The sequence below is a fragment of the Rhineura floridana genome, chromosome 4 (genome assembly GCF_030035675.1).
Source record: "Rhineura floridana isolate rRhiFlo1 chromosome 4, rRhiFlo1.hap2, whole genome shotgun sequence".
NCBI lineage: Eukaryota > Metazoa > Chordata > Lepidosauria > Squamata > Rhineuridae > Rhineura > Rhineura floridana.
In genome coordinates this window covers 184,776,236-184,798,882 of record NC_084483.1, presented here as the reverse complement: position 1 = coordinate 184,798,882, position 22,647 = coordinate 184,776,236, and the positions used below count along the sequence as shown (strand labels likewise).

Below are 22,647 nucleotides of genomic sequence, written 5' to 3'. Positions count from 1 at the left end.
TACAAAAGGGACGGGCTCCACTTGAACCAGAATGGAACCAGACTGCTGGCACTTAAAATTAAAAAGGTAGCAGAGCAGCTTTTAAACTGACTGAGGGGGGAAACCCGACAGGAGCTGAGAAAGGTCCGGTTCGGAATAAACCTCCCCCCTGGGATAAAAACCAAAGAAATGATGACATTTTAAAAGGGGTAGGCCTAGAAGTAGGCATTGTGAGAGCAGGGGCACAGGATATAAATTCAGAAGAGCAAAATTACCACAGGCCTAACCACAAGTGCCAAAGACACTTGAAGAGAGACACTGCTTACAAGTGCCTGTACGCTAATGCTAGGAGCCTCCGAACCAAGATGGGAGAACTGGAGTGCTTGGTCTTAGAGAAGAGCATTGATATAGTGAGCATAACCGAGACCTGGTGGAATGGAGAAAACCAGTGGGATACGGTTATCCCTGGATATAAACTATATCGGAAGGACAGGGAAGGACGTATTGGTGGCGGAGTCGCTCTATACGTGAAAGAAGGCATTGAATCCAGCAAGCTCGAAACCCCAAAAGAGGCAGACTCCTCCACAGAATCGTTGTGGGTGGTGATACCGTGCCCCAGGAGGGACTTAATACTAGGAACGATCTATCGTCCCCCTGATCAAGATGCTCAGGGAGACCTTGAGATGAGATATGAAATTGAGGAAGCATCCAAACTAGGAAATGTGGTAGTAATGGGTGACTTCAACTACCCGGACATAGACTGGCTGCATATGTGTTCCAGTCATGACAAAGAAGCAAAGTTTCTAGATATTCTAAATGACTATTCCCTAGACCAGTTGGTCATGGAACCGACCAGAGGGACGGCAACCCTGGACTTAATCCTCAGTGGGGACTGGGACCTGGTGCGAGATGTAAGTGTTGTTGAACCGATTGGGAGCAGTGACCACAGTGCTATTAAATTAAACATACATGTAACTGGCCAATTGCCAAGAAAATCCAACACGGTCACATTTGACTTCAAAAGAGGAAACTTCACAAAAATGAGGGGATTGGTAAAAAGAAAGCTGAAAAACAAAGTCCAGAGGGTCACATCACTCGAAAATGCTTGGAAGTTGTTTAAAAACACTATATTAGAAGCTCAACTGGAGTGCATACCGCAGATCAGAAAAGGTACCGCCAGGGCCAAGAAGATGCCAGCATGGTTAACGAGCAAAGTCAAGGAAGCTCTTAGAGGCAAAAAGTCTTCCTTCAGAAAATGGAAGTCTTGTCCGAATGAAGAAAATAAAAAAGAACACAAACTCTGGCAAAAGAAATGCAAGAAGACAATAAGGGATGCTAAAAAAGAATTTGAGGAGCACATTGCTAAGAACATAAAAACCAACAACAAAAAATTCTATAAATACATTCAAAGCAAGAGACCATCTAGGGAGACAATTGGACCCTTGGATGAGAAGGGAGTCAAAGGTGTACTGAAGAACGATAAGGAGATTGCAGAGAAGCTAAATGAATTCTTTGCATCTGTCTTCACAGTGGAAGATATAGGGCAGATCCCTGAACCTGAACTAACATTTGCAGGAAGGGATTCTGAGGAACTAAGACAAATAGTGGTAACGAGAGAGGAAGTTCTAAGCTTAATGGACAATATAAAAACTGACAAATCACCGGGCCCGGATGGCATGCACCCGAGAGTCCTCAAAGAACTCAAAGGTGAAATTGCTGATCTGCTAACTAAAATATGTAACTTGTCCCTCGGGTCCTCCTCCGTGCCTGAGGACTGGAAAGTGGCAAATGTAACACCAATCTTCAAAAAGGGATCCAGAGGGGATTCCGGAAATTACAGGCCAGTTAGCTTAACTTCTGTCCCTGGAAAACTGGTAGAAAGTATTATTAAAGCTAGATTAACTAAGCACATAGAAGAACAAGCCTTGCTGAAGCAGAGCCAGCATGGCTTCTGCAAGGGAAAGTCCTGTCTCAGTAACCTATTAGAATTCTTTGAGCGTGTCAACAAGCATATAGATAGAGGTGATCCAGTGGACATAGTGTACTTAGACTTTCAAAAAGCGTTTGACAAGGTACCTCACCAAAGGCTTCTGAGGAAGCTTAGCAGTCATGGAATAAGAGGAGAAGTCCTCTTGTGGATAAGGAATTGGTTAAGAAGCAGAAAGCAGAGAGTAGGAATAAACAGACAGTTCTCCCAATGGAGGGCTGTAGAAAGTGGAGTCCCTCAAGGATCGGTATTGGGACCTGTACTTTTCAACTTGTTCATTAATGACCTAGAATTAGGAGTGAGCAGTGAAGTGGCCAAGTTTGCTGACGACACTAAATTGTTCAGGGTTGTTAAAACAAAAAGGGATTGCGAAGAGCTCCAAAAAGACCTCTCCAAACTGAGTGAATGGGCGGAAAAATGGCAAATGCAATTCAATATAAACAAGTGTAAAATTATGCATACTGGAGCAAAAAATCTGAATTTCACATATACGCTCATGGGGTCTGAACTGGCGGTGACCGACCAGGAGAGAGACCTCGGGGTTGTAGTGGACAGCACGATGAAAATGTCGACCCAGTGTGCGGCAGCTGTGAAAAAGGCAAATTCCATGTTAGCAATAATTAGGAAAGGTATTGAAAATAAAACAGCCGATATCATCATGCCGTTGTATAAATCTATGGTGCGGCCGCATTTGGAATACTGTGTACAGTTCTGGTCGCCTCATTTCAGAAAGGATATTATAGAGTTGGAAAAGGTTCAGAAGAGGGCAACCAGAATGATCAAGGGGATGGAGCGACTCCCTTACGAGGAAAGGTTGCAGCATTTGGGGCTTTTTAGTTTAGAGAAAAGGCGGGTCAGAGGAGACATGATAGAAGTGTATAAAATTATGCATGGCATTGAGAAAGTGGATAGAGAAAAGTTCTTCTCCCTCTCTCATAATACTAGAACTCGTGGACATTCCAAGAAGCTGAATGTTGGAAGATTCAGGACAGACAAAAGGAAGTACTTCTTTACTCAGCGCATAGTTAAACTATGGAATTTGCTCCCACAAGATGCAGTAATGGCCACCAGCTTGGATGGCTTTAAAAGAAGATTAGACAAATTCATGGAGGACAGGGCTATCAATGGCTACTAGCCATGATTGCTGTGCTGTGCCACCCTAGTCAGAGGCAGCATGCTTCTGAAAACCAGTTGCCGGAAGCCTCAGGAGGGGAGAGTGTTCTTGCAGTCAGGTCCTGCTTGCGGGCTTCCCCCAGGCACCTGGTTGGCCACTGTGAGAACAGGATGCTGGACTAGATGGGCCACTGGCCTGATCCAGCAGGCTCTTCTTATGTTCTTATGTTCTTATGTTCAGACTAATTTTGAAGAACTGAGTACAGATAATGGGAACATTTCCATGCACATAAATGTTCACTGGGTTTAAGCCTTACCTTGCCACAAGCTGTCATGGAAAGCGCCAACTGATACCAAAGGTGAAATTCACCAAATGCAAGCTTCATTGCTCTCTCCAAACACTGGGGGAGAAGGGGGGAAAGGTATAAACGACATCACTAGTAGATTCCTACCTTTTGTGGAGTTAATTACCAAAGGATGACACAAAATAGTAGAAGCTTTTCTTTTTTTAGCATGCATAAGAATGTCTATTTGGGATGGTTCAGGTTTTAGGTGCGCAAGAGGCAGCCTGATCCAGTGGGATCAAGTAAAGCGACCTCAGTACCACCTGTTATGCTTTCCTACTGTTTAGGAAAACACATTTTCATTAACATCCTGGTTTCAATCCTGTTTAGTTTTCTCTAAAAGGGGAGTTTGAGCCCCTGTTCATTCAAATAACATGAGAAGCTGGGCTGAGTTTTCATTAACGTGCTGGTGTTGAGTGCCTAATTATACTGGTAATATCTAAAGCCTCCTTCTTACATTTCACTGGAGAGCCACAGGAAAGGTGGCAGTGGTGGGTTGTTTCAGCATCAGGAGAGTTAGTTTGGTATAAGAAGAAGCCAATTTTACTCCAGAATCCTGCTTCCCACAATGGTCAACTAGCCCGCTTATCAGGGGCAAGACAACAACAGCCCTCTCCTGTTGTTGCTCCACAATAATGAGTATGAAGTGGTTCTATCACGTTTAATAGCCAATGACAAGACTGATCCTCTGTGAAGCCATCATTCCCTCTAATAACAAGCACAGACAGTAAAGCCCTTTGGAGAAGGGCCGTAGCTCAGTGGCAGAGCCTCTGCTTCGCAAGCAGAAGGTCCCAGGTTCAATCCCAGGTATCCACAAGTAGGATTGGGAGAGACCCTTGTTTGAAAACCTGGAGTGCCACTGCCAGTCAATGCAGAGAATACTGCGCAAGACGGGCTAATGGCCTGACTCAGTATAAGGCAGCTTCCTATGTGCCTATGACTACATTGGCAAACAGGGCCACTAAGAAACAAGAGGCATCAGTATGGCTCAGCAGAACACAAAGTTTGCAAAGTACAAAAAACCCTTTTCCCCAAAAAAAACCACCCAATGAAGACCAGCAGCGATGGAATGTTGAGTATCTGCTGAAATGGGGGACAGACAATTAGGGGGCTGAAATGGAGTATCTCTGATAAAGGCATGGCTGGCTGGCTGGCTGGCTGGCTGGCTGACTAGAACCCTAAACAGAAGCACCCCTGCTAGGTGAGGATGCAGTGCGTTTTGTCACAGATCACACTTCTCTCAGCTATTGGCCATCACCACAACCAGTGACAGCAGATTCCAGATGTTAATACTCCTATCACTGCAGTGGCATGGGGGATGAAGCCATACTGTGGGGGCTCCCACACTGCCTCCGCTAAGAAGGTGGCCTGAGGACTCTTAACTCCTTTGGAGTCATGTATATTGCATACAGCCCCAGGCTAAACATGTGTACTCCAATAAATGTTTCAGGTAGACATACTACCGCTTGGATACACTTCAACAAATATTATAGGCAAGTTACTGTATGTTGGATAGAACTGAGAGTGCTGCTTTAATGTTGTGTGTGGTTTTTTTTTAAGGAAAAGGAAAAATGTAGGAGCAGATACCTCAGAAAGCATGACATACTGCCCTCTTCTGCCCAGAGTGATACTCAGAAGATCGTAAACGGCCGATGCATCTTGGAAACTGATGGCTCGGTCATCTTTCTGGTCAGGGGCCCGGCTAATTACTGCATCCTGGTTTGCCTGATACCGAATCAGAATAAAAAGAGGTCAGGTCTAGCGGAAATGAACAAAGAGTGACGTGCATCTCAGAAATGTCTTCCAGCTGTGCACCACACGTCCAAGGAAACACCGTACACAGCCTACACATTCATCTGCAGGAAACTAATTCAGGGAGGCAGTATGCATTTTCACAGAAAGGCTGGAAGACCTTTACTTCAGGCTATCTCTCAGAACCTTTAGAACAAGAGATGACAGAGGCCCTTATAGGGCCAAAGTGCTTCAAGGCCTGAGGCCACACTTAAAATTGTGTGCTCAAATTACTTCAGCTGCCTGCAACTTTACAACGGCAATCCTTTAAAATAAAGCAAAACAAAAGAATGATGCTCCAGGTTTTCCTACGGTTTTCAAAAAGTAGGCTTATATTAAGAATTGTAACATCCTCTTTGGAATTTTATGCTGTTCTCTAAACTGTCACTCACATATCATCATCTCAAAACTCAGCAGCAGCATTTTTGACTGCAGCTCTGCATAACATTTTACCCCATTGCAGCGGGTTGTAGTACAAAACAGTCCAGCTTTAGGATGTTTCACACTGCAGCATGGCTGCAGAGAGTCCTTCTGAGGTTCACATTTTCTTGCACTTGTGTGGAGGAACACATAATTTTTAAAAATACACAATTTCCTGGTTACATGATATTCTAGCTAATTCCTGACACCTGAAAGATTGCCTCACCCCTTATACACCCAGGTGTTCATTGTGCTCTGCAGGTGAGGGTCTCCTGCAGATACCATCTCATCAGGAGGTCCATTTCGCATAATATAGGAATTGGGCCTTTAGCATGCTGGCACCTACTCTGTGGAATTCCCTCCCTTTAAATATTAGACAAGTGCCACCTCTGTTGTCTTTTTGGCACCTACTGAAGAAACTCCACTTCCAACAAGCCTTTTAAGCAGAGATCTTTATCCTAGTCTGCATCTGTATTGCAATTGTTTTTAAGATGTTTTACCACTTGTTTGCCACTCTGGGCTCCTTTTGAGAGAAAGGGTGGGATATAAATTTAAACAGCAACAACAAAAACACAATTCCAAAAAAGGGCAGTTATGAATGATTGAGTGAATCAATTAAATCAGTCCTCCTGGATCAGGCTAAAGGCATATCTAATCCCCAGAGTGACCAACCAGGTGACTTTGAGAAGCCCCAAACAGAACCTGATAACAATAGCTCTCTCCCACTATTGTTTCCCAACAGCTGGTATTAGGGGACATGCTGCCTCTGGATCCTGGAGGTAGCCTATAGCCACTCACAGGTTAAACCTTTGACTCCATTAACTGCATCCTTGATCTTGTAACAGGAGTATCTGCCATCAGTTAGTATCTCAGACTCTTGTTGCTCTAAGGTGAATTTTTTTAAAATGCCGTTGGTGGTTATTTCATTTCATTTCATTTATTTATTTATTTTATTATATTTGTATACCGCCCCATAGTCGAAGCTCTCTGGGTGGTTTACAGTAACTAAAAACATCAAAACAAATACAATTTAAAACAGATCTTATAAAAACAATTTAAAACACAATTTAAAAATTTAAACAGTATATGTTTTGTCAGTGTGTTGAGTACCAACAGTAACGCTGGAGTTCCCAGTTTCTGCTCTAATCCAAAATATTAGTCACTTAGAGAGTAGCTGGAGGGAAATGACCTTGAGATCCACACCAAATTCAGAAGCTTATTTTTAAACAAAGCTTTAGGCTACTTTGGATGCTCTAAAAAAAGTAATCACAGAAGGAAATGTGAACGACTTCTGCAAGATCTCGTGCAAAGAACTGTGTGTGTGTGTTTTCTGTCCCTCCATTAGGAGAACACACTTGTATCCACAGAGGAAATTTACTTATTTACAATTTTTCTTCCAAGGCAGTGTCAATCTATCGCCAAGTTATCCTCACAAGAATGCTACGAGGAAAGTTAGAGAGAGAGATTGACAGACCCAAGGCCACCCAGTGAGCTTCATGGCTGACGGAGGATTCAAACCCAAATCCCCCCAACCTCACTCCAACATTCTAACCACTATAACACACTGGCTCTCAAAAGCACATCTCCTTCAATTTGTGCACGTTTCATGAGTGGTGGAAATGAAAGCACGAGTTACTTTCTCTTAGCTATTGCTTCCTTAAAATGTCCAAGGCAAAAAATTGTGTTTTGCTAATCTGTGATGTTCCTGCAATCACAATGGGAGGAGTGAAGGGAAGGGCATATGAAATTGCTTCATTCCTACTCAGACCATTGGTCCATCTAGCTCAGCTTTGTCTACATTAGGGATGAGGAATCTGCGGACCTCTAGACGTTATCTGACTATAACTCCCATCAGCCCCAGCCAGCATGGCCAATGAATAGGGATGATGGGAGGTGGTGTCCAAACAACATTTGGAGGGCCACAGGTTCCTATCTCTGGCCTAGACCAACTAGCAGTAGCTCTCCAGGATTTCAGACAGGTTTTTATCCCACCTCTACTGTGAGATGCCGTGGATTGAACCTGGGGCATGCAAAGTAGATGTTTGACCACTGGCGCATGTGTGTATGCATGTGCACGCATGTGCGTGTTTTCAAAGGCAACTTGAACTTGGCAATCCATTCTCAGCAGAGAGATCCAAAGAGCAGAAAATAAAATTGATTCATAGCCAGTTGGCACCCTTGCTCCTAATCTGTTCTCAGAGGTGTAGCTAATATGCAGCTTGTTTGTTTTTATGCCCTAATACAAGAGAATCACAAAATCTATTCAATGAAGGACGAGAGGCAAACACTGTTTTTAGAAGTGCACCTTTCGTGTGTCAAAATCAATGGCACTGTCATGGGGTGCTCTTTTAAAAGGAAGATTAAAAAAGAGCATTGGGGAAAGCAGAGGTTTATGGAAGGATGTGCATAATCATCCTCATTGTCAATTAAATCTTTCCACACTGCATACTACGCTATTAAAAAGTTTCTGCATCAGTAATTCTGCTGCGCCATTTACTTGTGAAAAATAGCTGCACTGAACAAGCCCCCACATATTCTGAAAGCCAGTAATCAGCCTCACATCAGAGTCAGCTATTTTGAGCATTTGTCAGTGGGCCAAACTAGGAATCTTTAAATGATGCCTTAGCACAGATAGAACATTCACCCAAACTAGTACATTACCAAAAGAAAAAAAGAAAAAGGAATATATGTAACTGCATATACAGTCTTGTTAGCACTTCAATAAAAAGAAAACACTGCCTATATATTCCACATACAGGCAACGGTATCATACACCAAATGCAGAAGGACCACAACTCAGTGGTAGAGCACATGCCTTGAATGCAGAAGGTCCCATGTTCAATCCCTAGAATCTCAAAAAGAGATGAGGGAGCATGTAAAAGACTTCTGCCTCAAGGACCCTAAAGAGCGGCTGCCAATCAGAGTAGGCAATATTAGGCTAAATGAACAAATAGTCTGATCTGATATACGGCACCTTCCTGTGTTCTAAAAATTGACATCTTTAGAATTGCTGCTTTATTTTCTAAGAAAATAAGTTTCTAGTCCTTAAGAATGCACGTAGGGATGTTCAAATGAGAATTCACTTTTAAAAAATAGATAGTTAAATATTTTATATATATTTCAGCAATGTGTCACTGGACTGCTTCCAACACAGTATTCCATACTCACATAATGACCTTTTTAAAGCAATTATGCGAGTGCTCTACATACAGAAACATAATGCAGAGACGGTAATTTGACAGAATTACCATATGGTGCTTCCAAATTGGAGCCAAGCTGCAAATTCAGACCAGCAGCAGATCAAAATAAAAGATACTTCCACTACCCTCCCCTGTACATCCCTTGGCTGACAGGGGAGAAAAAACCAAGCAGGCAGACCACACAGCACTCTCTAGTATGTACAAAATCATCTCATTCAGGTATGTGGTTGGGTAAAGAATCAGGACAGCTCATGCCCTGAAGGGTCCAGAGCTCAGTTGCTGAATACATGCTTTGTCTGCATAATGTCCCTGGATGAATTTCTGGCATCTCTTGTTAAAAGAATATCGGAAACCAAGATTGGGAAAGGCCTCTGCCAGTCAAAATAGACCAGGTGTGAAGAAACTTTGACCCCAGCAAACATTGGCCAATGGCAAGGGGTGATGGGAGCTGTAGTTCAGCAACATCCGGAGGGCCAAAGGGCCCACACCTGAAATAGTCAATGTTGAGCTACGCAGCTTATGTTATGAGAACATAAGAAGACTCCTGCTGGATCAGACCAAAGGCCCATCTAGTCCAGCATTCTATACCCACAGTGGCCAAACAGATGCCTATGGGAAGCCTACTTGCAAGACATAAGCACAACAACTGCTGTTCCACTTCCACTGCTGTTTCTGGAAGCTGGTGTTAAGAACATACTATCTATAATACTAGAGGCAATATATTGCCATCATGACTAGTACCCATTGGTAGCCTTAACCCCCTTAGACCCCATTTGTCTAATCCCCCTTTTAAAGCCGTCGAAGTTGGTGGCTACCACTGCCTCTTGTGGTAGCCAATTCCATCGTTTAGTAGCCTGACTCAGCATAAGGCACCGCACGGGATGAGCTGAGCTGCATGAGCTCATTCAAAGTACAGAATTAAAGATCACTGTGATGGAAGAGTGAGTGAAACAATGACTGACAGCATGGGAGTGGGATGGGATGCTGTGTGGAGTTAGAATGAGTGACAGGAAGAGAGAGTTGGTTGGAAAATGGTAGCTGGAGTTGAGAGGACAGAGATTGTGAGGCACAGAGGGGAAGGGGGACTGAATGCATGGCTCCTGGTGCACACTTGTACATAAATATGTGAACCTTGAACCTGGCTCAGTAGCATATGGGCAGCCTGTGCAAGCTTTTGAGCACTGGAGTTGTGCTGGCAAAAATCTGTTACCATCAACAATCTAGCTGTGCATTTTGTGCCAGCTGGAGCCTCCGGACCAGGCCCATGGGTAGTCCCACATAGAGAACATAACAATAATCAAGTCTTAAGGTCTACAAAAGCATGAATCACCATGGCCAGACTATCCCTGTCCAAGAATTGACGTAGTTGACATGCTAGCAGTAGCTGGGAAAAGGCACTCCTAGCCACGGAGGATATCTGAACCTCCAGTAACAAAGATAGTTCCAGGAGCACCCCCAAAACTCTGAGCCTGTTCTTTCTGATGGAGTGCAATCTCATCTCCTTATCAGTTTGTTTTTGATTTATATTCACTAACAGACAAAAAACCTTGTGGTTTAAGAACGTGCCTATAGCCGAGAGATATTTCTATCAAACATTAAAAAGCAGGGAAATTGGACAGCTATAATGAATGCACCAGGGGAGCAGGAGACCTGACATCCTCTCTGAGATATTGTACCGCTCTACAAATTTGTCAAAATGCAAACACAATTTGGGTTGGTCTTTCACAGTCCAATCCACTGTCTGTGTAGCTTGGAAGAATTTGGTAATATGTGCCTCTGAGCATATGGTGAGTGGTGGCAACACCTGCCATCTCCAAAGATGGAGAATTACATTTCTGTATGTTTGTTGGTGTTCTTACTTTGCTTCTTTTCTGTGTTACTGCTGTTTCTACTGGAAACTCCCCCAGGGCATTCAGGAATCCAGTGGATTTCATTAGTCTCTGGGGGAGGACCATCTTAATGTATCCATCACCACTGCAGGGAAGGATCGGAGCCATAAGTCTAAACTTCACTAGGAAGTGATCTGACCATGACAACAGTTGATACTGTGTACTTGGATTATATAATAATAAATAATAATAATAATAATAATAATAATAATAATAATAATAATAATAATAATAATAATAATATGATTTCTATCCCGCCTTTCCTCCTAGCAGGAGCCCAGGTTGGCAAACAAAAGCACTAAAATCACTTTAAAATGGGGTGTCATCCACACACACCCATTTCCAGACCACCCCTTCCTCCATCTGGAGCAAAAACCAAGTCGACGTTGTGCCCTGCCCTATTTCAGAAAGCTTTTGACAAACTATCTCACCAAAAACTCCTGAGTAAGCAGTCATGGAATAACAGAAAAAGTCCTCTTATGGATTAGTAACTTGTTAACAAACAGGAAGCAGAGAATAGTAATAACTGGACAGTTCTCCCAATGAAGGGATGTAGAAAGTGGAGTCCCTCAAAGATCAGCATCATCTGTGTTTTTTTAGCTTGTCCATAAACGAGCTAGAGTTAGGGGCGAGCAATGCAGTAGCCAAGTTTGCTGATGATACCAAATTCTTCAGCGTTGTTAAAATGAAAAGGGATTGTGAAGAATTCCAAAAGGATATTTCCAAAATGGATGAATGGGCAGCAAAATGGCAAATGCAATTAAATGTAAACAAGTGATGCACATTGGGGCAAAAATCTGAATTTCACATATAGGTTCATGGGGTCTGAAATGGCAGTGACTGACCAAGAAACAGACCTTTTGGTCATAGTAGGTGGCTCAATTAAGAGGTTAACTCAGTGTGCAGAAACTGTGAAAAAGGTGAATTGTATTCTAGGGATCATTAGGAAAGGAATTGAAAATAAAACTGCCAATATCCTAACATAACTCTATGGTGCAACTGCACTTGGAATGCTATGCAGAGTATTTGGTCATCTAACCTCAAAAAAGATATTGTAGAGTTGGAAAAGGTTGAGAAAAGGGCAGCCAAAATGATCAAGGGGCTGGAGCAACTCTTCTATAAGGAAAGAGTAGAACATTTGGGGCTTTTGAGTTCAGAGAAAAGGCAAGTAAGAGAAGACATGATGGAAGTATATAAAATTATGCATATTGTGTAGAAAGTGTTTAGAGAAAAGTTTTCCTCCCTCTCTCATAACACTAGAACTCATGGACATCCAATAAAGCTGATTGTTGGAAGATTGATGACAGACATAGAAGGCACTTCTTCACCCAAAGTTAATCTATGGAATTTGCTTGCTTAGGAGACAGTGACAGCTACCAACTTGGATGGCTTTAAAAGTGGATTAGACAAATTCATGGAGGATACGGCTATCAATGGTTACTAGTTACAATGGCTACGTTCAGCCTCCACTGTCAGAGCCAGTATGCCTTTGAATCCCAGTTGCTGGTTGTGAAAATACTGCTGTGCTAAGGCTCTGCTGGCGGGCTTTTCATAGGTATCTGGTTGGCCACTGAGAGAATCGGATGCTGGACTAGATGGGCCACTAGCCTGATCCAACGGGGCTTTGCTTATGTTCTTATTGAAGGAAAGGCAACATAAGATACTCCCAGTTCTGTTGCCAACATCTTCTGTCCTCTCTCTCTCAGACTTTTCCAGGTCAAATCCCATCTGGCCACTTAACTCAATAATAAGACGGTGAAGTATTATTTCTAAACTCTGTTACGTTGGGCACACTGTTTATTAGTCTTGGCTAAAGGCAGCCTAGTTTCCAATGCAGCTGAGGAGAGACAGAAGGCAGCCAAGCCTGTCCAAATGTGTTCCTGCACAACCTGTGGTATGTTTTGTTAATCTACAGCATGCCAGGGAGATGCCGCACTGAAGGGAACACGTTCTCTTGCCATTAAAAAACCAACAAACCCCCAAACAGCAGTGATGATGGTTTGGGTGACACACTTATGAATTGTACCAAAACCAACAATGGAATAGATCTCCTACGTGTAAATAAAATAATTTCAAAATAAACCCAGAGGGATGGGGGCTGAGGCAGGGAAGTTGCTGACACAAAAATGTTCCTTTCTTAGCTTAGAGAAAGCTCTCGCTAATATTAGGCAGCACTGGAAACAACTGCAGGAGAAAGCAGTCTGAAGGGAGTGGGGTGATTAAAACTGACCCAGGGATATTTTCAAGACTGTTCCCAGTCTGCCTGAACAAACTACATGCTTTCTTCAAGAATAGGAACTGAATACAATACTCACTGCGACATTTATTGAGAAATTCTTAAACGGATGTATTATAAAAAACTGAGTCAAAGCAACACAGAATTAACTAATGGATTTTCAACTTTTTACATTCAGGGAACTGTTTTCACACTGAGACACAGTGTAGTGTAGTGGTTAGAGCGTTGGACTAGGACTGGGAAGACCAAGGTTCAAATCTCCATCCACCCAAGGAGTCCAATGGCCAGTCACTCTCTTTTCTAGACTAACACCACTCACTACTGAGGAACTCTCTGCGTGTCTACCATGAAACTCCTATATGTCGGAGAGGAGTCTGGGGAATGTTCTGAGGCACCAAGGCCAACCCAAGATATTATTTCTGCCTGAGACACAGCAGCAAATGGCACTCCTCCTGCAAGTCAAGTTGCCCAAGGCTAGTTAAGTTATTTTGGCACCTGAGGCACAGGAAACCTAGAAAGCTGCCTTATACCATGCCAGACCCCTGGCTCATCTAGCTCAGGGTTGTTTACACTGACTGGCAGTGGCTCTCCAGGGCTCTCCAAGGGTCTTTCCCAGCCCTACTTGGAGATGTGAAAAGCTATTATTTCTTCACACAGCTCATAGGTAAAACTATGGGATTCGCTATCACAAGATGCAGTGATGGGCACCAACCTGGACGGCTTTAAAATCGGGCTTTCGGCCGGGGTTTGGTACAGAAACGGCCTTGGTCGCCCTGTATGATGACCTCTGTCGGGAGAAGGACAGGGGGAGTGTAACTCTGTTGGTTCTCCTTGTTCTCTCAGCGACTTTTGATACCATCGACCATGGTATCCTTCTGGGGCGACTTGCGGATTTAGGAGTTGGAGGCACTGCTTGGCAGTGGCTGTGCTCCTACCTCGAGAACCGTCTCCAGAAAGTGGTGCTTGGGGAGCATTACTCGAGGCCCTGGGTACTCCAATATGGGGTCCCGCAGGGCTCAGTTCTGTCCCCCATGCTCTTTAATATCTATATGAAGCCGCTGGGCGAGGTCATTAGGAGTTTTGGAGTGCGTTTTCAGCAATATGCTGATGATACGCAGCTCTATTTCTCCTTTTCATCTTCTTCAGGTGAGGCTGTTGATGTACTAAACCGCTGCCTGGTCGCAATAATGGTCTGGATGAGAGCTAATAAACTGAGACTCAATCCGGACAAGACTGAGATGCTGTTGGTGGGGGGGCCCTCTGCCCAGATGGTTGATGTCCGACCTACCCTAGATGGGGTTACACTCCCCCTAAAGGGGCAGGTCCGTAGTTTGGGGATCTTATTAGATCCGCTCCTGTCGCTGGAGGCTCAGGTAGCCTCGGTGGCACGGAATGCGTTCTACCAGCTTCGGCTGGTAGCCCAACTACGACCCTATCTGGACAGGGAGAACCTTGCCTCAGTTATCCATGCTCTGGTAACCTCTAGATTGGATTACTGTAATGCACTCTACGTAGGGTTACCTTTGAAGACAGTTCGGAAACTTCAGCTGGTGCAGAATGCTGCAGCCAGAGTTCTCACTTGGACTAAAAGATCTGATCATATAACACCTGTCCTGGCCCAACTGCACTGGCTACCAATACGTTTCCGGGCCAGATTTAAAGTGTTGGTTCTTACCTATAAAGCCCTTAACGGCACCGGACTGCAATACCTGATGGAACGCCTCTCCCACTATGAACCTACCCATTCGCTGCGCTTGACGTCGAAGGCCCTTCTCCGGGTTCCAACTCACAAGGAGGCCCGGAGAGCAATAACGAGATCCAGGGCCTTCTCGGTGGTGGCCCCCGAACTATGGAATGCCCTCCCTGACGAGATACGCCTGGCGCCTTCTTTAATATCTTTTCGGCGCCAGGTAAAGACCTACCTCTTTGACCAGGCAGTTTAGTTTTTGTTTTAGTCTTAGTTTTTAATTTTAATGTTATAGTTAATTATTTGTAATTTTTATTAATTTTGTCTTAATCTGTTTTTAATGTGTTTTTATACTTATATGTTGTATCCACATTCGCTGGTTTTAAATCTGTTTTTATCCTGTTGTACACCGCCCTGAGAGCCTGTTGCTATAAGGCGGTCTAAAAGTGCAATAAATAAATAAAAAATAAAATAAAAGGAGTTAGACAAGCACATGTTAGATCAAGCTATCCATGTTTACTAGTTATGATGGTTATGTACTATCTCCTATATCAGAGGAAGCAGGCCTGTGAATACCAGTTGTTGGGGATCAAATGGGAAAGGGCTACTGCACTCATATCTACCTTATTGGCTTTCTTTTAATAAGTCTTTTAAGTAGAGCCCTTATCCCAGTCTGCATCTGCGCTGGAATTGCTTTTTAAGATTTTTTTAAAACATGTTTTTAAGATGTTTTGTTTTAATATGTTTTAAAGTATTTTAGGATGTTTTAAAGTGCTTTTAGTGTTTTTGTTTGCCATCCTAGGCTCCTTCTGGAAGGAAGGGCAGGATATAAATAAAATAAAATAAATAAATAATAAGCATCTGGTTAGCCACAGAGAACAGAACGCTGGACTAGATGGGTCTTTGGTATGATTCAACAGGGCTCTTCTTATGTTTTTATACCAAAGAATCAACCTGGGACTTTCCACATGCAGAGCACATGCTCTACCACTGAGTTGAAGCCTTAAGGCAGAAAATCTCACATGCACCCAGCAGTAAAAATATCACTGGTCAACACTAATTTTATTGCCAATGATGTTTGATCGATTTTAGGGTAACTTTGTGTCGCTGATTCCAAATATGGCATCGGTTTTTCTAGATTGGCTCTATTTTTTGAGATAATGGATGCCCCCATTGAAAAACATAACAAATTCAAAACATTTAATGGTCAGGCATAGCCTACCCACAAATGACATGGAAACTGTCTCAAATCATACAAAAATAAACCCATGAAATACCTAATGGCGTTGTATTCAGTACAATAACATTAAAACAAAGTAAGCTGATTCAGATAATCACAATTAATGCATAGAAAAATGCTGTGTGTACGATTTTCTTTTATGTGGGGCATCAGGACAATCACGTTGGAGGCTCCAGCAGTAGTCTGCCATCATGTGTCTGTCCCATCTGCCTTGATACCTTTCCTCCATCACCTTTATATCCTGATGGAACCTCTCCCCTTGTTCCTCACTAAAATCACCAAGATTATCCGGAAATCTGTCTAAGTGGCTATGGAGATAGTGTACCTTTATGCTCATATTAGTACCCAAATGTTTAAAGTTAGCGAGCATGTTTTGCACCAATTCTTCACAATTGTCTGCTCTGTGGTTACCCAAGAAGTTCTTGACAACTGAGACATAACTGCACCAGGCAGAAGCTTTAACATCATTCATAAATTTAGTGAAATTCCAATCATTGATGAGTTTATGAATTTTAGGACTATCAAAGAGTCCTGCTTTTAGTTTTTCCATAGTCAGTCCAAGGAACGATCTACAAATGTATTTGAAGCAATCACCATCTTTGTCCAAGGCCTTAACAAATTGCTTCATCAGTCCAAGCTTGATATGGAGTGGTGGGAGAATGATTTTTTCTCTGTCAACCCATGGCTTGTTTATGATGTTCGCTGCACCTACAGTCATGTGTTCCCTTGAAGGCCATGTCACTTTTTTCCAATGATCTCGCTTTGCCCTACTATCCCACAAGCAGATGAAACAAGGGTACTTTGTGTATCCACTTTGCTGCCCAAGCAAGAAGTTCACCATCTTTAGATCAACACAAATAGACCACTGGTGCTCATGATAGCAGAGCTTCTGCAAGACCATTTTGATATTTTCATATTCTTCTTTAAATTTTGTTGAGTGAGCAATTGGAAGAGATGCATAGCGGTTACCATTGTGCAATAAAACACATTTCAAGCTTCTGGTGGAGCTGTCTATAAAAAGCCGCCAATCTTCTGGTCGATATTCCGGTAGTCCCATTTGGAGAAGAAGTCCAGGAATGTTATTGCAGTATACAAGTTCTTCATCTTGGCTGAAGTATGGAAGAAGTCCCTCCTCTCTTGTCCAATAAGCTGTTATGTTCGCTTCTGGCTGTAGATGGTTCTTTTCCATTAGCCTGGATGCTAAAAGTTCAGATGTTTGCTTTGACAGACTGAGGTCTCGTACCAGATCATTGAGTTCTTTTGGGGAGAACTGCTCAGGTGTTGAAAAGCTTTCTTCATATCCACTTCCAGGGCTACCACCTGTGCTACACTCCACGTCCAGCATTTCTTCAACATCTGACAATGGAAGGTCAGGCAGTGAGGTAAACAGTGGTATGGGAACGTCTTCGCTGTGTGGCACAGGTCGCCTTGCTGAGTCCAAATCAGGATACTCCCACTTATGTTTCTTGTAGAGATTGAAGCCTTTCACATTCACAACACAAAAATAGCAATCATCGTAATGGTTTTGTGGCTCTCTCCACACCATAGGCACACCAAAGTATCAATATGATATTATATGCAATGGATAAACTTGCCAAACAATGTTCAAGAGTAAAAAGACAGACCAAACCCTGCTGCATATGTCAGCAGCTACAGGTCGTATTGGGGTACAAACATCATTTGAGGGGTATCCATTATCTCAAAAACTAGAGCCAATTCGGCAAAACTAATGTCATTTTTGGATTTAGCACCCCCAAAATACCCTAAAGTCATTCAAACATCCTTGGCAACTAAAAAAATTTTTTTTTTGTTGGGCTGTGTTAAACTTGCATTCTTACAAGTACCATATGATGATCACTCCACATTTGTGAGAAGTCAAACATTCAGTATAACAGCACCTGTGCTTTAGAACTCTTTGCCTATTAATATTCAGCAGGCACCCTCATTGTACTTTCAGACACTTTCTAAAAACTTTTTTGTTTCAGCACACATATCAGGACATATAATCTAGCTATGTAGCCTTGTTTTTAAATTCTGCTGATGTTATTTGCATAGTACTGATCATTCTTTACATTGTTTTTATGCACCCTGCTTAGGGATTTTCTGATTAAGTGGTTTATAAAAAGTTCTAAATAAATAAATAATCAGCACATATGGAGGATGGGAGATTTTAAGTGGTAAAAGACGGGGAGGGTTAGACCCCCTCCCACAATACTGCAGCCCTGGCTGAAGAGAGAGAGACAGAGAGACAGAGAGAGAGAGAGACAGAGAGAGAGATTATAACCAAGGAAAAAGGCATCCAAGCACAGATCTCCCATGTTACATTTAGTTGGCCCTTTGTCACATCAGGCACACAGTGTCCAGAGACAGTGCCTTCTCAGTGATGGCATTCCGTTTGGGGAGTTTGCTTCTCAGAGAGGCTTACCTAATGCCAACATTATCATCTTTTTGGTGTCAGCCAAAGGTTTTTTTTTTTTAGACAAACTATATTGTTTAGACAGGTCTTTGCAATATGAACTTTCTCTTTTTAACTAATCTGTCTTTACTGATGTTTCTAAATGAAGTTTTATTGATGCTTTGCGCTGATTTTATTTTTATATGCTGCATGCCACCCTGGGCTCCTGCTGGGAGGAAGGGCGGGATATAAATCAAATAATAATAATAATAAAATAAATATACTGCCTTGCTCTATTTTTATGAAAGTACAGAGAGCTTCGGCTATGGGGCAGTATATAAATACAATAAATAAATAAATAAAATGAAACAAATAAATGATTTTTTTTAAATCCCAGGCTTTTTAACGCATTTTAATTTATTAGCAATTTTAAAATATATTGCTTATATTTTTATCTACATTTTGTTTTGTTTTTGTAAACAGCTCTGCTGAAAGGCAATAGAAATCTTTTAAATAAAGCAGCCAACTCTGCTCTGCCTACCTAAACAATTCACATTTACATACATGCCCATAGACATATATACATACATACATACAAGCACACACAATTTCTGCTCTAATACCATGTTTTACAGTGCAAACATACACCTGTATACTCTGATAAGACCTTCTGATTTCAATGGAACATAATGCCCATGTAAGGCTGCAAACCTACAGCCAGCCAGCGCCCATTTGAGGGGCCTTGGAAACATGTAACTGCTTCTCTGTTGGTAGGACAGCATCTACTTTCCCAGAGGAGGTCCCTGAACACCCACAGAAACCTCTACAGGTGAAAGACTGACAACTACACCAGCCCTGGAGCTGACATAGTTAATTTCCACTCCCTAGCAACAGAAGTGGAAATTAAAAGAAACAGAAAAAGGGAAAGCCACACACCCCGGCCAAGCTGGGAGGGTATATTGATTGACTGATTGATTGCATTTGTATACCGCCCCATAGCCGAAACTCTCTGGGCGGTTTACAACAATAAAAAACATTAAAAACAATTTAAAAACACATTTTTAAAAAAAGCAATTTAAAAACACATGCTAAAATGCCTGGGAGAAGAGGTAGGTCTTGACCTGGCACCGAAAAGATAATAGTGTTGGCGCCAGGCGCACCCCATCACCAAAATCATTCCATAATTTGGGGGCCACCACTGAGAAGGCCCTCTCCCTTGTTGCCATCCTCCAAGCTTCCCTCGCAATAGGCACCCGGAGAAGGGCCTTTCATGTTGAGTGTAGTGTACGGGTGGGTTCATGTCGGGAGAGGCGTTCCATCAGGTATAGGAAATAGTAGCTCAGCCATAAATTCTTCCTCTTCCCCCAGCACAATAGGATTGCTCCGTTGGCATGTTTGGGATTTCAGCTTTAAGAACACAATAAAAGAAAATAAAAACAGTCCTGCTGGACAGGCCAAAGGCCTGTTTAGTCCAGCATCCTGTTCTCACAGTGGCCAACCAGGTGCCTATGGGAAGCCAGCAAGTAAGACATGAGCACAGCAGTCCTCTCCCTACTTGTGATTCCCAGCAAATGGTGCTCAGAGACATGCTGCCTCCAACAATAGAAGGAGAACATACCCATCATGGCTAGTGCCGTTGATAGCCTTGACCTCCCTGAGTTTATCTAAACCTCTTTTAAAGCTGTCCAAGTTGGTGGCCATCACCACCTCCAGTGGGAGCAAATCCCATAGTCTGACTATGCACTGTGTGAAGTACTTTCTTTTGTCTGTCCTGAGTCTTCCAACATTCAGTTTCACTGGATGGCCCCAAGTTCTAGAGTTATGAGAAAGGGAGAAAAACTTCTCTCAACCCATTTTCTCCACACCATGCCTAATCTTATACACCAATATCATCAACTCCCCTTAATCACCTTGCCCAAATGTTATAATCGTTAGCCTTAGTGATTAAAAGTGAGATTATGTTAAATCCCTTGGAGAGTCACTGTAAATTCACTTGATTTTACTGTGCATTCTGCTGCTGTCCAAAACTGCTTATTGTTTTGCTTGTTACTTGGTTTTTAGGTTGTATTTTCTTCTTAATTTGTATTATATTGATCGTAGGAAAGCTGTCTTTTTATATATATATAAATAAAAGGAGGGTATAAATTAGTAAGTCATCAGTACCACAAAAGTATCTCCATAGCCCAGTGATCTGTGGCTTGTAAACAGGTCCACTCTGAGTGGCTTTAAAATGATGTTCAAATAACAGAGTGAAGAAAATACTGCTTTCTCATTAAGGCTGTTTTGCAAAAGAAAGAAACAAAATTATATTGTCCCTAAACCACATTAAGGGTGAGTCACAGTTTTCTATTACATTTCTCAGACTGTTCACTGAATGTTTGCTTAATCTGTCATCATCAAGAGATGCTACAAAAAGCAAACAAACAGCTTTCTCTGTTTTAAAAGACAACTGCTTTATTCCCTTCTGAATAGGAAAGATTTTTGTGAACATAAAGCCAGTTTGCAGTTCATGAAAGAAACCTGAAGTCCATATCAGGTATAATCCTGATGATTATTACATGCTTTAATGATTATCCTTCTATATAACAATTAGTATTTGGCTTACCATGGATTCACTAATAAGTAAAAGGAGGAGAGCCTCTTCAACGTTGTCATGAGGGCTGTAGATACTGAAAGACAAACAAAGTTGTTGTTTTAATATAAGCAACATCAGCAACTTGCTCACGGGACACTCTTGTTAACACCACCAGAGGACTAGTAACTTGAAACGTCTCATGCATGATTCATATGTTATATAATCATTTCTTCAGGCCAGAATGACTAAAAGCTGTGGGGTGTATCTTAGGAGAAAACTCAGCTCTGACTCAACAAAGCAGATGCTGTCTCTTCATGAAGCAATTTCTCTCCTGGGCAAAATGGATCAAAAAACTCCAGATATGGAATTAAGTTTATACAGCCTGAATTTTTACTAGAATTTTTTAAAAAAAATGAAAATAAAAGCAAATTATATGGGCCCACAGAGACCTACAACTAAAGATCTTCTCTGTTGTTTTGAATTAAAGAGTTGTAGTCAACTAAGTCCTACTCAGAGTATACCCAATGCAATTTAAAAATGCCTTTCCCTTATGACAGCGTTTTTCTAATTTTCTTTCCACATTTACTTGTTTTTCAGGGATCAGAAGGTTTTTTCAGTACTTTTAAGAGCCCCTTATTACAGGCAGAGTTACATATTTTGCCAGCTTTAGAGGTATGCAAATTACAGTTTTATTTACTCTTTCCTTAAGCATTATCACGGAAGACTTAAAAATACTGGAGACGCTTCTAGGACTTAGAATCAATATAACTATTATTGCAGGTTTTTGGCTTGAGAAATAAAATCTTATTCAGAGTAGATCCACTGAAATTAATGCACCTAATGAGTTATGTCCAAAGGGTCTACTCTGAGTAAGAGTAGTGTTGAATACCTCCCAATATTTGAATTCAGCACACACCTTATCACCCCTTTGCCCGCCTCCTCAGTCTCTTCACTCCATAGTGCTCATCTTTCAAACCCATTTCAGACCCCATCAGTTAACACACATCCTTTCCTGCCCTTGAGTCCTCAGTCTAACTGATTTCAACTTGCCTCATAGCACAAAGATATCAGAAATCTACCCACTTTAAATTAGGGATGTGCTAGAATGCCGCCCAATTTGTATTTGGCACAGAATTTTCTAATAATTCACTTATTGTTGCGGATCAGATTTTTATGTAGTGATTTTCCATGGCAAAAAAAAAGCCATGTCTTAAAACAAAAACCTGTCTAAAATATTGGTATAAATATTTTTAGCAATGTTTCCTTCAGTTTATCAATATTTCCTTTAATTTATTGACATTGCCTTTCAAAATATTGATATTTCTCAGGCAGGGGAAACAGACTGGGAAAAGCAGCAGCTAGCAGACAAAGAACGAACTCGAATTGATACCACCCTGGATGGTGTTGACCCATAGGCTATACTACCTCTGGTTGTTTTTCATCAAGTCTGGAGCAAGGAAGAGTTTTTGTTATGTCTTTGTAGGAACTTGCAGGCTGCCAAGGTCAACTGGTTCCTAGGCAACGGGAGATAGGGCTGGAGTGAGAGCAGCCAGTTTCTCTGTGTTTCTTCTGTGGGGGGTTTTGTTCTTGAAGGAGCAGCAGCTTTCTGTGTGAGCTCTTGCTATGTGTGAAAACGAAACTGTTTAATGCCTTAATGTCCTGAGTAAATGGACTCTTAACACTATGTCGTGTTCTTGGAATTTCTTGACCACTTATACTCTAATGTAACAGCGCTTACAACGCAAATACCGCATACATCAACAGGGTTATGGGCCCAGATCCAGCACGCGT

At 42.1% G+C, this 22,647-nt stretch overlaps 1 protein-coding gene across 3 annotated transcripts in view; it reads right to left on the bottom strand.

Moving 5' to 3' along the window:
• Window positions 1-22,647, bottom strand: part of TTC7A (tetratricopeptide repeat domain 7A) — a 316,394-nt gene that overhangs the window by 257,670 nt on the left and 36,077 nt on the right. For all 3 annotated transcript variants that reach the window (XM_061625444.1, XM_061625445.1, XM_061625446.1), the window contains exons 8-10: window positions 20,887-20,950; window positions 5,011-5,148; window positions 3,397-3,480 (exon numbers count right to left, since the gene is read on the bottom strand). In XM_061625444.1, the coding sequence (XP_061481428.1) occupies window positions 3,397-3,480; window positions 5,011-5,148; window positions 20,887-20,950 (286 nt within the window). The remainder of the gene's footprint in view (window positions 1-3,396; window positions 3,481-5,010; window positions 5,149-20,886; window positions 20,951-22,647) is intronic.